General features: G+C 42.4%; 1 protein-coding gene across 5 annotated transcripts in view; it reads right to left on the bottom strand.

The window, feature by feature from the left end:
- LOC137647330 (nuclear pore complex protein Nup98-Nup96-like) overlaps positions 1-17,466 on the bottom strand; it is a 180,651-nt gene that overhangs the window by 118,681 nt on the left and 44,504 nt on the right. For all 5 annotated transcript variants that reach the window (XM_068380746.1, XM_068380749.1, XM_068380733.1 and 2 more), the window contains exon 9: positions 11,262-11,459. In XM_068380746.1, coding sequence (XP_068236847.1) covers positions 11,262-11,459 — 198 coding nt within the window. The remainder of the gene's footprint in view (positions 1-11,261; positions 11,460-17,466) is intronic.

Here is a 17,466-nt window from a genome sequence, read left to right as displayed (position 1 = left end):
GGATCAGGGCAGCCCACTCCGCCTTTGGCCGACTCAACCGCCGCGTATTTAACAACCACGCACTGACAATGACCACCAAAATAATGGTGTTCAGGGCAGTAGTCCTCTCCACGCTCCTGTATGCATGTGAAACATGGACGCTATATAGTAACGATCTTAAAAACCTAGAACGCTTCCAACAAATGAAACTGAGGCAGATCTTGAAAATCCCCTGGGAGAGCCACACCACCAACATTGAAGTCTTAGAACGTGCCTAGCTGTCCAGCGTGGAGGCCACCATCATCAACCACCGCCTCCGCTGGATGGGACACGTGCATAGGATGGAGCCATCTAGGCTCCCGAAGAAAATATTCTACGGAGAACTGACCCAGGGCACCAGACCACGAGGAGCCCCGAAAATGCGCTATAAAGATCAACTAAAGCGCACCCTGGCTCTAACTGACATCGATCCTTCCTCATGGGAAGAAACAGCCAGGGACAGGAAAACCTGGAGGAGTACAGTACACCATGGCACCGTGGACTTCGAGGAGAGGAGGAGACAAAATGAGGAGGCTAGGAGGAGAAGAAGGAGAGAGCGATCAGAACAGCCCCGCCCACCACCTACCCTCCCTTGTGAACACTGTCCGCGACTCTTCCACCACAGACTAGGACTTAACAGCCACATCAGGCATAAGCACCCACCCCATAGATAGGAGGCTGATGGCTAACGACAGAACCCAATACTCGGACACGAGTGGGCGCCGACGACGATCATTTCAATTCACCTTTCATCACCATTAAGCTTAGTATTTGCCAAGGTTATTATTACTATTACAGTATAATTATTATTACTTAAGCTACAACCATAGTTGGAAAAGCAGGACGCTATAAACCCGAGGGAATATTCATTATCCTAATACTGTTACAGACAAAACAAAAATTATAAACCCATACTATAACAGCCAAAAGTTAGTATCAAAATAATCCATTTATATATTTATTAGCGATTTATTTTTACTGTACATTTTGTGTACTTCGTCAATCTCTGGATTGTCTCGTCACCCCATTTTTTGTTTCAGGTTTGTGAAATGGCCTACACCCAGCAGGGTTTTTTAATGGGCAGGCTTGGCCAATAGAGTGTACTAATGTAAGCCCAGTTTATATACAGTACAGTATTCTATAGTCTTCTCTGAGAACTGGCATGCCTAAGGACCTTTTCAAGGTCTGAAGGTTCAGAGGTCGCTCATGAATGGCAGAGGCAAAGGAGAATGACAATGGCCCTAGAGACTGACCATACATACATGATTAGTGTCCATGGCCCCTCTCCACCAAAGCACAGACCAGGGAGGGTCAGGCAATGGCAGATGATTACTCGGAAGGTAGACTCGTGTGCTCCCCCAAAACTACTGTACCATCCTTAGCTCACAAGGACGGTAAGGTTATAGACACTATAAGGACATATAAAGTTTGACCAGGTCTCCAACTATAATCCGGTAGATCACCAGACAGGGACATTTCCAATAGGCTACAACAATCCTTATTCCCCCGGAACATTGTCTTTGACTGTTTTGAGTGGTTTTTAGACTCGGTTAACCCTGTTATAAGAGAAAGGTGGTTTTTAGACTCGGTTAACCCTGTTATAAGAGAAAGGTGGTTTTTAGACTCGGTTAACCCTGTTATAAGAGAAAGGTGGTTTTTAGACTCGGTTAACCCTGTTATAAGGAAAAGGTGGTTTTTAGACTCGGTTAACCCTGTTATAAGAGAAAGGTGGTTTTTAGACTCGGTTAACCCTGTTATAAGAGAAAGGTGGTTTTTAGACTCGGTTAACCCTGTTATAAGGAAAAGGTGGTTTTTAGACTCGGTTAACCCTGTTATAAGAGAAAGGTGGTTTTTAGACTCGGTTAACCCTGTTAGAAGAGAAAGGTGGTTTTTAGACTCGGTTAACCCTGTTATAAGAGAAAGGTGGTTTTTAGACTCGGTTAACCCTGTTAGAAGAGAAAGGTGGTTTTTAGACTCGGTTAACCCTGTTATAAGGAAAAGGTGGTTTTTAGACTCGGTTAACCCTGTTAGAAGAGAAAGGTGGTTTTTAGACTCGGTTAACCCTGTTATAAGAGAAAGGTGGTTTTTAGACTCGGTTAACCCTGTTATAAGAGAAAGGTGGTTTTTAGACTCGGTTAACCCTGTTATAAGAGAAAGGTGGTTTTTAGACTCGGTTAACCCTGTTATAAGAGAAAGGTGGTTTTTAGACTCGGTTAACCCTGTTATAAGAGAAAGGTGGTTTTTAGACTCAGTTAACCCTGTTATAAGAGAAAGGTGGTTTTTAGACTCAGTTAACCCTGTTATAAGAGAAAGGTGGTTTTTAGACTCGGTTAACCCTGTTATAAGAGAAAGGTGGTTTTTAGACTCGGTTAACCCTGTTATAAGAGAAAGGTGGTTTTTAGACTCAGTTAACCCTGTTATAAGAGAAAGGTGGTTTTTAGACTCAGTTAACCCTGTTATAAGAGAAAGGTGGTTTTTAGACTCGGTTAACCCTGTTATAAGAGAAAGGTGGTTTTTAGACTCGGTTAACCCTGTCATAAGAGAAAGGTGGTTTTTAGACTCAGTTAACCCTGTTATAAGAGAAAGGTGGTTTTTAGACTCGGTTAACCCTGTTATAAGAGAAAGGTGGTTTTTAGACTCGGTTAACCCTGTCATAAGAGAAAGGTGGTTTTTAGACTCAGTTAACCCTGTTATAAGAGAAAGGTGGTTTTTAGACTCAGTTAACCCTGTTATAAGAGAAAGGTGGTTTTTAGACTCGGTTAACCCTGTTATAAGAGAAAGGTGGTTTTTAGACTCGGTTAACCCTGTCATAAGAGAAAGGTGGTTTTTAGACTCAGTTAACCCTGTTATAAGAGAAAGGTGGTTTTTAGACTCAGTTAACCCTGTTATAAGAGAAAGGTGGTTTTTAGACTCGGTTAACCCTGTTATAAGAGAAAGGTGGTTTTTAGACTCGGTTAACCCTGTCATAAGAGAAAGGTGGTTTTTAGACTCAGTTAACCCTGTTATAAGAGAAAGGTGGTTTTTAGACTCAGTTAACCCTGTTATAAGAGAAAGGTGGTTTTTAGACTCGGTTAACCCTGTTATAAGAGAAAGGTGGTTTTTAGACTCAGTTAACCCTGTTATAAGAGAAAGGTGGTTTTTAGACTCAGTTAACCCTGTTATAAGAGAAAGGTGGTTTTTAGACTCGGTTAACCCTGTTATAAGAGAAAGGTGGTTTTTAGACTCGGTTAACCCTGTTAGAAGAGAAAGGTGGTTTTTAGACTCGGTTAACCCTGTTATAAGAGAAAGGTGGTTTTTAGACTCAGTTAACCCTGTTATAAGAGAAAGGTGGTTTTTAGACTCGGTTAACCCTGTTATAAGAGAAAGGTGGTTTTTAGACTCGGTTAACCCTGTTAGAAGAGAAAGGTGGTTTTTAGACTCGGTTAACCCTGTTATAAGAGAAAGGTGGTTTTTAGACTCAGTTAACCCTGTTATAAGAGAAAGGTGGTTTTTAGACTCGGTTAACCCTGTTATAAGAGAAAGGTGGTTTTTAGACTCGGTTAACCCTGTCATAAGAGAAAGGTGGTTTTTAGACTCGGTTAACCCTGTTATAAGAGAAAGGTGGTTTTTAGACTCAGTTAACCCTGTTATAAGAGAAAGGTGGTTTTTAGACTCGGTTAACCCTGTTATAAGAGAAAGGTGGTTTTTAGACTCGGTTAACCCTGTTATAAGAGAAAGGTGGTTTTTAGACTCGGTTAACCCTGTTATAAGAGAAAGGTGGTTTTTAGACTCAGTTAACCCTGTTATAAGAGAAAGGTGGTTTTTAGACTCGGTTAACCCTGTTATAAGAGAAAGGTGGTTTTTAGACTCGGTTAACCCTGTCATAAGAGAAAGGTGGTTTTTAGACTCGGTTAACCCTGTTATAAGGAAAAGGTGGTTTTTAGACTCGGTTAACCCTGTTATAAGAGAAAGGTGGTTTTTAGACTCGGTTAACCCTGTTATAAGAGAAAGGTGGTTTTTAGACTCGGTTAACCCTGTTATAAGGAAAAGGTGGTTTTTAGACTCGGTTAACCCTGTCATAAGAGAAAGGTGGTTTTTAGACTCGGTTAACCCTGTTATAAGAGAAAGGTGGTTTTTAGACTCAGTTAACCCTGTTATAAGAGAAAGGTGGTTTTTAGACTCAGTTAACCCTGTTATAAGAGAAAGGTGGTTTTTAGACTCGGTTAACCCAGTTATAAGAGAAAGGTGGTTCTTAGACTCGGTTAACCCTGTCATAAGAGAAAGGTGGTTTTTAGACTCGGTTAACCCTGTTATAAGAGAAAGGTGGTTTTTAGACTCGGTTAACCCTGTTATAAGGAAAAGGTGGTTTTTAGACTCGGTTAACCCTGTTATAAGAGAAAGGTGGTTTTTAGACTCGGTTAACCCTGTTAGAAGAGAAAGGTGGTTTTTAGACTCGGTTAACCCTGTTATAAGAGAAAGGTGGTTTTTAGACTCGGTTAACCCTGTTAGAAGAGAAAGGTGGTTTTTAGACTCGGTTAACCCTGTTATAAGGAAAAGGTGGTTTTTAGACTCGGTTAACCCTGTTAGAAGAGAAAGGTGGTTTTTAGACTCGGTTAACCCTGTTATAAGAGAAAGGTGGTTTTTAGACTCGGTTAACCCTGTTATAAGAGAAAGGTGGTTTTTAGACTCGGTTAACCCTGTTATAAGAGAAAGGTGGTTTTTAGACTCGGTTAACCCTGTTATAAGAGAAAGGTGGTTTTTAGACTCAGTTAACCCTGTTATAAGAGAAAGGTGGTTTTTAGACTCAGTTAACCCTGTTATAAGAGAAAGGTGGTTTTTAGACTCGGTTAACCCTGTTATAAGAGAAAGGTGGTTTTTAGACTCGGTTAACCCTGTTATAAGAGAAAGGTGGTTTTTAGACTCAGTTAACCCTGTTATAAGAGAAAGGTGGTTTTTAGACTCAGTTAACCCTGTTATAAGAGAAAGGTGGTTTTTAGACTCGGTTAACCCTGTTATAAGAGAAAGGTGGTTTTTAGACTCGGTTAACCCTGTCATAAGAGAAAGGTGGTTTTTAGACTCAGTTAACCCTGTTATAAGAGAAAGGTGGTTTTTAGACTCGGTTAACCCTGTTATAAGAGAAAGGTGGTTTTTAGACTCGGTTAACCCTGTCATAAGAGAAAGGTGGTTTTTAGACTCAGTTAACCCTGTTATAAGAGAAAGGTGGTTTTTAGACTCAGTTAACCCTGTTATAAGAGAAAGGTGGTTTTTAGACTCGGTTAACCCTGTTATAAGAGAAAGGTGGTTTTTAGACTCGGTTAACCCTGTCATAAGAGAAAGGTGGTTTTTAGACTCAGTTAACCCTGTTATAAGAGAAAGGTGGTTTTTAGACTCAGTTAACCCTGTTATAAGAGAAAGGTGGTTTTTAGACTCGGTTAACCCTGTTATAAGAGAAAGGTGGTTTTTAGACTCGGTTAACCCTGTCATAAGAGAAAGGTGGTTTTTAGACTCAGTTAACCCTGTTATAAGAGAAAGGTGGTTTTTAGACTCAGTTAACCCTGTTATAAGAGAAAGGTGGTTTTTAGACTCGGTTAACCCTGTTATAAGAGAAAGGTGGTTTTTAGACTCGGTTAACCCTGTTAGAAGAGAAAGGTGGTTTTTAGACTCGGTTAACCCTGTTATAAGAGAAAGGTGGTTTTTAGACTCAGTTAACCCTGTTATAAGAGAAAGGTGGTTTTTAGACTCGGTTAACCCTGTTATAAGAGAAAGGTGGTTTTTAGACTCGGTTAACCCTGTTAGAAGAGAAAGGTGGTTTTTAGACTCGGTTAACCCTGTTATAAGAGAAAGGTGGTTTTTAGACTCAGTTAACCCTGTTATAAGAGAAAGGTGGTTTTTAGACTCGGTTAACCCTGTTATAAGAGAAAGGTGGTTTTTAGACTCGGTTAACCCTGTTATAAGAGAAAGGTGGTTTTTAGACTCAGTTAACCCTGTTATAAGAGAAAGGTGGTTTTTAGACTCGGTTAACCCTGTTATAAGAGAAAGGTGGTTTTTAGACTCGGTTAACCCTGTCATAAGAGAAAGGTGGTTTTTAGACTCGGTTAACCCTGTTATAAGAGAAAGGTGGTTTTTAGACTCGGTTAACCCTGTTATAAGAGAAAGGTGGTTTTTAGACTCGGTTAACCCTGTTATAAGAGAAAGGTGGTTTTTAGACTCGGTTAACCCTGTTATAAGAGAAAGGTGGTTTTTAGACTCGGTTAACCCTGTTATAAGAGAAAGGTGGTTTTTAGACTCAGTTAACCCTGTTAGAAGAGAAAGGTGGTTTTTAGACTCGGTTAACCCTGTTATAAGAGAAAGGTGGTTTTTAGACTCGGTTAACCCTGTCATAAGAGAAAGGTGGTTTTTAAGACTCGGTTAACCCTGTTATAAGAGAAAGGTGGTTTTTAGACTCAGTTAACCCTGTTATAAGAGAAAGGTGGTTTTTAGACTCGGTTAACCCTGTTATAAGAGAAAGGTGGTTTTTAGACTCGGTTAACCCTGTCATAAGAGAAAGGTGGTTTTTAGACTCAGTTAACCCTGTTATAAGAGAAAGGTGGTTTTTAGACTCAGTTAACCCTGTTATAAGAGAAAGGTGGTTCTTAGACTCGGTTAACCCTGTTATAAGGGAAAGGTGGTTCTTAGACTCGGTTAACCCTGTTATAAGGGAAAGGTGGTTCTTAGACTCGGTTAACCCTGTTATAAGGGAAAGGTGGTTCTTAGACTCGGTTAACCCAGTTATAAGGGAAAGGTGGTTCTTAGACTCGGTTAACCCAGTTATAAGGGAAAGGTGGTTCTTAGACTCGGTTAACCCAGTTATAAGAGAAAGGTGGTTCTTAGACTCGGTTAACCCTGTTATAAGAGAAAGAACATTCTTGTGAAGGTAGGGGAGTCACTTGTGGTAGTCTTCAATGTGAATTCGGTGTTGTCCTGCTTTGGGTTAGAGCATTTTCATAGCCTTTGAGAGAAGCAAAGAAAAAAAAAGGGACTGAATATACATTTGAGAGGAATATCTGCAGATATCTTTCAATGAGAAGTTTCCTTGAAAATCGGCATTATCAGTTGTGATGCTCTACAGTAATACATTTTTTTTTTTATTTTATTAGGCATATATTGATGCAATTGACAATATTTTGGGGAAAGATCTGTAATGTTTGATCCAAACACAGCCTGTAATTTTATACATTGCTTTGAAACAAAGATTTTAATTAATGTAATAGTTGAACTAGGTATAAATGCTCCATTACCGAAACATTTTTGGGATGAAAGTCAAGGATATAGCAGGTTTCAATTCCATGGGATTTACATATATTCACCATAAAGAGTAAAACTGCATAAAGGCACAGATGAGGGTTTTGAGTTATCATTGGAATAATTTCATATATTTATATCTTGTACTGTACATTCAACCCAGAATACTGAACGTTCATGTGTGAGTGGGTTATTGGCAAGCAAGCCAAATGGATTAATAAGTGGATCTGAAACCCACCTGTAATTACTAACTTATTTTTTCCCAATATAACACATTAAGTTTATTCTTTTAATTTACTGTTGCAGGTGTTGAGGTGCCAGTGATGGGAGATAAGAATGAGAGAGAGATTACAATAGATGAAGTGAGGAGAGCACTAGATGAAACGAGAGTAGGAAAAGCATCTGGTATGGATGGTGTGAGAGCCGAGATGTTGAAAGAGGGGGGTGTGACTGTACTTGAATGGTTGGTGAGATTGTTTAATATGTGTTTTGTGTTGTCAATGGTACCAGTAGATTGGGTTTGTGCATGTATTGTACCACTATATAAGGGTAAGGGAGATGTGCATGAGTGTTGTAATTCAAGAGGTATTAGTTTGTTAAGCGTAGTTGGAAAAGTGTATGGTAGAGTAATGATTAATATGTAAATGTGTTTGTGGTAGCTCAAATCCCACTGATTACCGCCCAATTTCCATAACTGCCATATTATCTAAAGTTTTTGAACGTCTTCTGGCAAAACGTCTTATTAGGTTTGCTGAAGGTAATCATCTACTCCCTAGTTTGCAATTTGGTTTTCGTAAAGGCCTTGGAGCATGTGATGCCCTTCTCACAATCTCCAATGCTGTACAGAAATCCCTTGATTGTGGTCGGGAAGTTCGTATGATTGGCCTTGATTTTTGTGCTGCCTTTGACCGTGTTAATCATGAGGCCCTGGTTTTCAAACTGAAACAGTTGGGAGTGGGTGGGTCGTTTCTTAGCATTATTATTGATTTTTTAAGTAATAGATCTCAAAGAGTTGTTGTTGATGGGCACCATAGTGATTATAGGAATGTGATATCCGGTGTTCCACAGGGTAGTGTTCTTGGCCTATTACTTTTCATACTATATACACATGACATGTGGTTTGGCCTAGAAAACAAGCTTGTTGCATATGCAGATGATGCTACTCTCTTTGCATCAATTCCATCCCCTGAATGTAGATCTGGGGTTGGTGAATCCCTTAATAGAGATTTAGCTAGAATTAGTGCATGGTGCAAATTATGGGGTATGAAGTTGAATCCTAACAAAACTCAAAGTATGATTGTAAGTAGGTCAAGGACGGTGGCTCCTCAACATCCGGATCTCAGTATTGATAATGTTTCTTTAAATATGTATGACTCTTTCAAAATTTTAGGTGTGATTCTCGACAGTAAATTTACTTTTGAGAAACATATAAGGTCTGTGTCTTCTTCAATTGCACAAAAAATAGGCTTATTGAGAAAGTTTTTCAAGATTTTCAGTGATCAATCTATTCTGAAGAAGTGTTTTAATTCTTTCATTCTACCTTGTTTTGAGTATTGTTCTCTTGTCTGGTCTTCAGCTGCTGATTCTCATCTTAATTTGTTGGACAGAAACTTGCGGTCTATTAAATTTCTTATTCCTGATCTAGATATTAATCTCTGGCACCGTCGTTCAATTAGTTCATTATGCTTGTTGCATAAGATTTTTCATAACTCTGACCATCCTTTACATTCAGATCTCCCTGGACAATTCTATCCTGTTCGTAATACTAGGCAGGCAGTTAATTCTAATAGCCAGGCCTTCTCCATCACGAGGCTCAATACTACGCAGTACTCTAGAAGTTTTATTCCAGCTGTGACCAAGTTGTGGAATGATCTTCCTAATCGGGTGGTTGAATCAGTAGAACTTCAAAAGTTCAAAGTTGGAGCAAATGCTTTTTTGTTGACCAGGCGGACATGAGTCTTTTTATAGTTTATTTATGACATATTTGTTTTTGATGTTGTTAATAGTTTATATATGACATGTCTGTTTTGACGTTGTTACTTATTTTAGAATGATTTATTGTTAATTTGATCTCTTCATTTATTTATTTCCTTATTTCCTTTCCTCACTGGGCTATTTTTCCCTGTTGGAGCCCCTGGGCTTATAGCATCTTGCTTTTCCAACTAGGGTTGTAGCTTGAATAGTAATAATAATAATAATAATAATAGGATCAAGGATAAAATACAGAATGCAATCTTAGAAATACAGGGTGGTTTTAGAAGAGGTAAGGGTTGTATGAATCAGATTTTTACAGTTTGGCAGATATGCGAGAAATATTTAGCAAAAGGTAAGGAGGTGTATGTTGCGTTTATGGATCTGGAGAAAGCGTATGATAAGAGTTGATAGGGAAGCAATGTGGAATGTGATGAGGTTATATGGAGTTGGTGGAAGGTTGTTGCAAGCAGTGAAAAGTTTCTACAAAGGTAGTAAAGCATGTGTTAGGATAGGAAATGAAATGAGTGATTGGTTTCCGGTGAGAGTGGGGCTGAGACAGGGATGTGTGATGTCACCGTGGTTGTTTAAATTGTATGTTGATGGAGTGGTGAGAGAGGTGAATGCTCGAGTGCTTGGACGAGGATTAAAACTGGTAGACGAGAATGACCATGAATGGGAGGTAAATCAGTTTTTGTTTGCGGATGATACTGTACTGGTTGCAGACACAGAAGAGAAGCTTGGATGATTAGTGACAGAATTTGGAAGTGTGTGTGTGAGAGAAGGAAGTTGAGAGTTAATGTGGGTAAGAGTAAGGTTATGAGATGTACGAGAAGGAAAGGTGGTGCAAGGTTGAATGTCATGTTGAATGGAGAGTTAATTGAGGAGGTGGATCAGTTTAAGTATTTGGGGTCTGTTGTTGCAGCAAATGGTGGAGTGGAAGCAGATGTACGTCAGAGAGTGAATGAAGGTTGCAAAGTGTTGGGGGCAGTTAAGGGAGTAGTAAAAAATAGAGAGTGGGGCATGAATGTAAAGAGAGTTCTATATGAGAAAGTGATTGTACCAACTGTGATGTATGGATCGGAGTTGTGGGGAATGAAAGTGATGGAGAGACAGAAATTGAATGTGTTTGAGATGAAGTGTCTAAGGAGTATGGCTGGTGTATCTCGAGTAGCTAGGGTTAGGAACGAAGTGGTGAGAGTGAGAACGGGTGTAAGAAATGAGTTAGCAGCTAGAGTGGATATGAATGTGTTGAGGTGGTTTGGCCATGTTGAGAGAATGGAAAATGGCTGTCTGCTAAAGAAGGTGATGAATGCAAGAGTTGATGGGAGAAGTACGAGAGGAAGGCCAAGGTTTGGGTGGATGGATGGAGTGAAGGAAGCTCTGGGTGATAGGAGGATAGATGTGAGCGAGGCAAGAGAGCATGCTAGAAATAGGAATGAATGGCGAGCGATTGTGACGCAGTTCCGGTAGGCCCTGCTGCTGCCTTCTATGCCTTAGATGACCGCGGAGGTAGCAGCAGTAGGGGATTCAGCATTATGAAGCTTCATCTGTGGTGGATAATGTGGGAGGGTGGGCTGTGGCACCCTAGCAGTACCAGCTGAACTCGGTTGAGTCCCTTGTTAGGCTGGGAGGAAGTGCCTTGGTATATGTATGTATGTATATACAAAAATAAATTCTATTCTTTAATTTGCTTAGCGTACTTCTTTATCAACCAGACTTAGATTTCTCAGTATTGATATAAAATAGATCTTAGTTTTTAAAGGTAATGTAATAATGACAAAAATCTCACATGAAGTACAGTACATATAGATAATTGGGTCCCCTTGTTCAGGACCAAAACAAGGGGTGGTGCCCAAAACTTGGGTGTTCCAATGGAGACAATCATTTAGCTGTGGGTTAGCGGGACCGGGTTCATAACCATCTAGTAAGTCTAAGCATTATAATAGACTGCAGCCCGCTAATCAATACAAAAAGCACAAAAGCATAAAGAAAAAAAAATTTTTACATACCTGTACTAGTACCAAGACATCCCATTGTCATACCGCCAGCGTTTGATGTCCCCTGGTTGAAGAGACCTACACCTGTGCTTGTGCCCAAACCCTGACCCATGGTACTAGTTGTTCCAAAACCAGGAGTTCCAAAGCTCAAACCTGGTTTCTGCTGGTTCTGGGCACCAAAGAGCGTTGAGGTACCAAAACCAGAATTTCCTGAAATATAAGAATAATCAATCCATAAGACAAATTCGTGTCGACAAATCTTTAAAATAATATATATAAAGGCAAAGAGGGCAGCTGACCTGAGGTGGAGTCAGGGATTAGGTCATTCATATGAAGAGAATAAGAAGAGGTTTTGGAAAGAAGTGAAGAGAGTAAGGAAGGCTGGCTCAAGAATGGAAGAGACAGTGAAAGATGGAAATGGAAGGTTGTTAAAAGGAGAGGAGGCAAGGAAAAGATGGGCGGAATATTTTGAAAGTTTACTGAATGTTGAGGATACTAGGGAGGCAGATATAATTGCTGTAGCAGGTGTTGAGGTGCCAGTGATGGGAGATGAGAATGAGAGAGAGATTACAATAGATGAAGTGAGGAGAGCACTAGTTGAAAAGAGAGTAGGAAAAGCATCTGGTATGGATGGTGTGAGAGCTGAGATGTTGAAGGAGGGGGGTGTGACTGTACTTGAATGGTTGGTGAGATTGTTTAATATGTGTTTTGTGTTGTCAATGGTACCAGTAGATTGGGTTTGTGCATGTATTGTACGACTATATAAGGGTAAGGGAGATGTGCATGAGTGTTATAATTCAAGAGTTATTAGTTTGTTAAGCGTAGTTGGAAAAGTGTATGGTAGAGTACTGATTAATAGGATCAAGGATAAAACAGAGAATGCAATCTTAGAAATACAGGGTGGTTTTAGAAGAGGTAGGGGTTGTATGAATCAGATTTTTTACAGTTAGGCAGATATGCGAGAAATATTTAGCAAAAGGTAAGGAGGTGTATGTTGCGTTTATGGATCTGGAGAAAGCGTATGATAGAGTTGATAGGGAAGCAATGTGGAATGTGATGAGGTTATATGGAGTTGGTGGAAGGTTGTTGCAAGCAGTGAAAAGTTTCTACAAAGGTAGTAAAGCATGTGTTAGGATAGGAAATGAAGTTAGTGATTGGTTTCCGGTGAGAGTGGGGCTGAGACAGGGATGTGTGATGTCGCCGTGGTTGTTTAACTTGTATGTTGATGGAGTGGTGAGAGAGGTGAATGCTCGAGTGCTTGGACGAGGATTAAAACTGGTAGACGAGAATGACCATGAATGGGAGGTAAATCAGTTGTTGTTTGCGGATGATACTGTACTGGTTGCAGACACAGAAGAGAAGCTTGGACGATTAGTGACAGAATTTGGAAGTGTGTGAGAGAAGGAAGTTGAGAGTTAATGTGGGTAAGAGTAAGGTTATGAGATGTACGAGAAGGGAAGGTGGTGCAAGGTTGAATGTCATGTTGAATGGAGAGTTACTTGAGGAGGTGGATCAGTTTAAGTACTTGGGGTCTGTTGTTGCAGCAAATGGTGGAGTGGAAGCAGATGTACGTCAGAGAGTGAATGAAGGTTGCAAAGTGTTGGGGGCAGTTAAGGGAGTAGTAAAAAATAGAGGGTTGGGCATGAATGTAAAGAGAGTTCTGTATGAGAAAGTGATTGTACCAACTGTGATGTATGGATCGGAGTTGTGGGGAATGAAAGTGATGGAGAGACAGAAATTGAATGTGTTTGAGATGAAGTGTCTAAGGAGTATGACTGGTGTATCTCGAGTAGATAGGGTTAGGAACGAAGTGGTGAGAGTGAGAACGGATGTAAGAAATGAGTTAGCAGCTAGAGTGGATATGAATGTGTTGAGGTGGTTTGGCCATGTTGAGAGAATGGAAAATGGATGTCTGCTAAAGAAGGTGATGAATGCAAGAGTTGATGGGAGAAGTACGAGAGGAAGGCCAAGGTTTGGGTGGATGGATGGAGTGAAGGAAGCTCTGGGTGATAGGAGGATAGATGTGAGCGAGGCAAGAGAGCGTGCTAGAAATAGGAATGAATGGCGAGCGATTGTGACGCAGTTCCGGTAGGCCCTGCTGCTGCCTCAGATGCCTTAAATGACCACGGAGGTAGCAGCAGTAGGGGATTCAGCATTATGAAGCTTCATCTATGGTGGATAATGTGGGAGGGTGGGCTGTGACACCCTAGCAGTACCAGCTGAACTCGGTTGAGTCCCTTGTTAGGCTGGGAGGAACGTAGAGAGTAGAGGTCCCCTTTTTGTTTTTGTTTCTTTGTTGATGTCAGCTACCCCCCAAAATTGGGGGAAGTGCCATGGTATATATATGTATGTATATAAAGATGCATCCTCATTAATTACCTTTAAAATCACATTCATCCAACCCATCCCCTTATCAAATAATTGCAAATGTTTACATTTCCAATGTTCAACAAGTTAAAACAAGAATGATGTTACCCAAAGATCATTTTGCCAAATTTAAAAGTCTACAAGACTCAAACCATGAATGCCCTTATAACTCCCAAGTACAGCAAATATCAAAAATTTCAAGTAATTTTTATTTTTCCTAACATACTTACCGAGAACTACTTTCTTAGGAGTTACCTGTAATCTCCTCTCTACCGACCAGAGTTTTGTGTAGGATACCCTAAAACCCGTTTTCTATGAAGGCCTACCTCGGGCATTAGAGAATGTGCCCCGAGGGTAGGCTTTGCGCTAGGTCGAGGTCTCCTTGGGTCGTTCACGCCAGTAAGTTCTATGATGCAGCACAATACTCGCAAGGGCAGAGAGGCACTCGGGGAAGGAAGGGAGGGCCATTACCCGAAAGTAGTTCTCGGTAAGTATGTTAGGAAAAATAAAAATTACTTAAAATTTTTTATTTGTTCTAACACGAATACTTACCTCGAACTACTTTCTTAGGAGACTTACACTTTAGGAGGCGGGAGTGCTTTTCTGACCTACAGACCCAGTAAGCGGAAGCCAAGAGGCCTAGGTATAACGGTACATACTAGAAAACGGACGAGAGGGTAACTACACAAAGAGCTCACGTTAGTGTCTAAGTACTCACCCTTTGAAAAACTTCTTGTGATGTTGCATCCAGTAACGTAGTTGCGGAGAACGTGTTATCCAATGGTACAAGAGGGTTATCTCCGATGAGGATAGGGAAAACTGGGAATAGGATGAAAGGAAACGAACCTGTGTCTCCCAGTTTGCTATCCGCGATTGAGCCTGGGGCTTTCACCGTTAAATCACTTGGAGAGCGGAGATGACTGTCCCAATGGAGAACCCGTCTAAGGACTTCCTCGAGTAGTCCTTGAGGTAATGGGCAGTAAAAGTCGACTGGTTAGACCAGGTACCTGCCCGAAGGATCTGACCCACTGCCATGTTTTTCTCAAAGGCTAAGGACGTGCTCAGAGCCCTGATGTCATGAGGTCTGGGGACGCCTGGCACGGCCAGATCTTCTTCCTTGTAGGCCCTGGCAATAACTTGTCTCAACCAGAAGGAAATGGTGTTCTTGGATACTTGTTTCTTAGTAACACCCGTGGAGACGAAGAGGCTCTTGATGCCTGGCCGGAGATGAGCCGTTCTTTCAAGGTATTTTCTAATGGCACGGACCGGGCACAATTTTAAATCCTCAGCATTACCCGTCTTAGGGATGGCTGGTATGGAGAAGCCTTCGAATTTAGGATCCCAGACCGCTGGGTTCTGGGTCTTCGCCGCAAAAGAAGGAACGAACTTGAAAGATATTTCTTTCCACCCCCACGAATGAGAGACGTCATAAGACAGCCCATGGATCTCTCCTACTCTCTTAGCGGAAGCCAAGGCTAGCAAGAAGACTGTCTTGAGAGTGAGATCCCTGTCTAAGATATCTTTCAAAGGTTCGAAGGGGGGGCCACTCAACATCTTCAGGACCTTAGCTAAGTCCCACTGAGGCACCCTAGCTGCTTGTGAGGGGCAGGACTGCTCGAAGCTCTTGACAAGCATCGAGATGTGCCTAGAGGAACCCAGGTCGATGCCCTTCAGGAGGAAGACTTGGCCCAAGGCGGCCCGTACCCCTTTTATGGCTGGGATTGACATTCCCATTTTGTCTCTGAGATATACCAGAAAATCCGCTATGTCTGGGACCGAGGCTTTGAGAGGTTTAATGTGCCTCGAAGCGCACCACTTCGTGAAGGAGGCCCACTTAGCTTGGTAGACCGCAGCTGAAGACCTTCTCAGGTATAGCGACATCCTCTTAGCAGTAGCTGATGAATACCCTTCCTTCTTCAGGAGTCGCTCGATAGTCTCCAGGCGTGAAGACGCAGAGACTGTGGGTTGTCGTGAAATCGAGAAAATGTGGTTGGTGTAGAAGGTCTGACCTGTCGGGGAGTGGCCACGGAGGTTGACTCGCCAGGTCTTTTAGGTCTGTGAACCACTCTCTCTCCGGCCACCAGGGCGCTACCAAAGTCATCCTTAAGTTTCGGGCCGTCCTTACTCTGTTGAGTACTTGCCTTATCAACGTGAAGGGGGGAAAAGCGTACACGTCTAGGTTGTCCCACCTGTGCTGAAAGGCATCCTCCAAGGCTGCCTTCGGATCTGGTACAGGAGCACAATATACGGGAAGTTGAGCGTTCAGTTTGGTTGCAAAGAGGTCCATCACCGGGGAACCCCAACGTTGGATGATGAGCTTGGCTACTTCTAGAAGGAGGGACCACTCTGTCCCTACTATTTGGCCTACCCTGCTGAGACCGTCGGCCAGCACGTTCTTTTTCCCGGGGATGAACCTTGCTAATAACACAACCTGGTTCGTTTCTGCCTAATCTAGAATCTTTATGGTGAGATCGCACAACTCCCTTGACTTCAAACCTCCTTGCTTCTTTATGTACGCTACTACTGTGGCGTTGTCGCACATCAATGCCACAGTGTTTCCCCTTAGTAGTTCTGCGAAGTGTAGGCAAGCCTTCTGGACTGCCTTCAACTCTAGGACATTTATGTGTAGATCCCTTTCCCCGTCCATCCAGGTTCCTCTCGCTGTCTCGTCGAGGAGATGGGCTCCCCATCCCTGGTTGGAGGCGTCTGTGAACAGCAGTAACTCGGGGGGCTCGTTCGCGAAGGGCATCCCCTTGAGCGAGTTCGACCGGCAATACCACCATTCCAGGGAGGGCCTCGTGTTTGGTAGAACTGGGATTAGTACTTGTTGCGAGTCCAGTTGGCACCAGAGGTTCTTCAGGTTCCATTGGACGGCTCTGAGTCTGATTCTCCCCTGGGGAACCAGTTTCTCCAACGACACCAGATGCCCTATTAGTCTTTGCCAGTCCATCGCTCTCCTGGGGCGTCCCGATAGGAACGGGCGAATGATCTCCATGAGATTGTTTATTCTGTCTTCTGAAGGGAAAGCTTTTCCCAGCAGGGTATCTAGCGTCATCCCCAAGTAGGTCATTCTGGTGGAGGGGGATAGGTTAGATTTTTCCGGGTTGATCACGATACCCAGATCCTTGCAAAACTGGAGAAGTTTCATCCCTTGCTCCTTCAAGAGGTCCTTCTAGGAGGAAAGAAGCAACCAGTCGTCCAGGTATCGGATGAGGCGAATGCCTCGTTCGTGAGCCCACACTGAGACCGTCGTGAAGACTCTCGTGAATACCTGGGGCGCTGTTGACAATCCGAAGCAAAGGGTCTTGAATTGCAGGATCTGGGAACCCCATTTCACCCGGAGAAACTTTCGACTCGAGGGGTGGACCGGAATTTGGAAGTAGGCGTCCTTGAGGTCTATGGTCATCATGTAATCTTTCTCCCTCAAGGACAGTAGGACTGACTTCGGAGTGTCCATTTTGAAGTTTGTCTTCTTTATGAACTTGTTGAGAGCCGACAGATCTATAACCGGCCTCCACCCCCCCTCCGCCTTTTTCTACCAGGAACAGACGACTGTAGAAACCCGGGCCTGGGTGTAGAATCTCCTCCATGGCGCCCTTCTCCAACATGGAGGACACTTCCTCTTGAAGGGCGGTCTTCTTCAACGGATCTTTGGGGACCAGCCACTCCGACCGGATGGCCAGAATTAGAGGGGGTGGTTCTGCTAAGAACGGTAACCTGTAGCCCTCCTTCAGTACGGACACTGTCCAGGGCTCCGCTCCGTGAGCTTTCCATGCTTGCCAATATAGTCGGAGGCATCCCCCAACCTGAGGCTTGGGCAGGGATAGGGGGCCTCCCACTCTATCTCCTT

Source organism: Palaemon carinicauda, chromosome 1, assembly GCF_036898095.1.
Source record: "Palaemon carinicauda isolate YSFRI2023 chromosome 1, ASM3689809v2, whole genome shotgun sequence".
In the NCBI taxonomy this organism is placed as follows: Eukaryota; Metazoa; Arthropoda; class Malacostraca; order Decapoda; family Palaemonidae; genus Palaemon; species Palaemon carinicauda.
The sequence above is the reverse complement of the archived record's forward strand: the minus strand, read 5'-3'. Positions and strand labels throughout refer to the sequence as shown.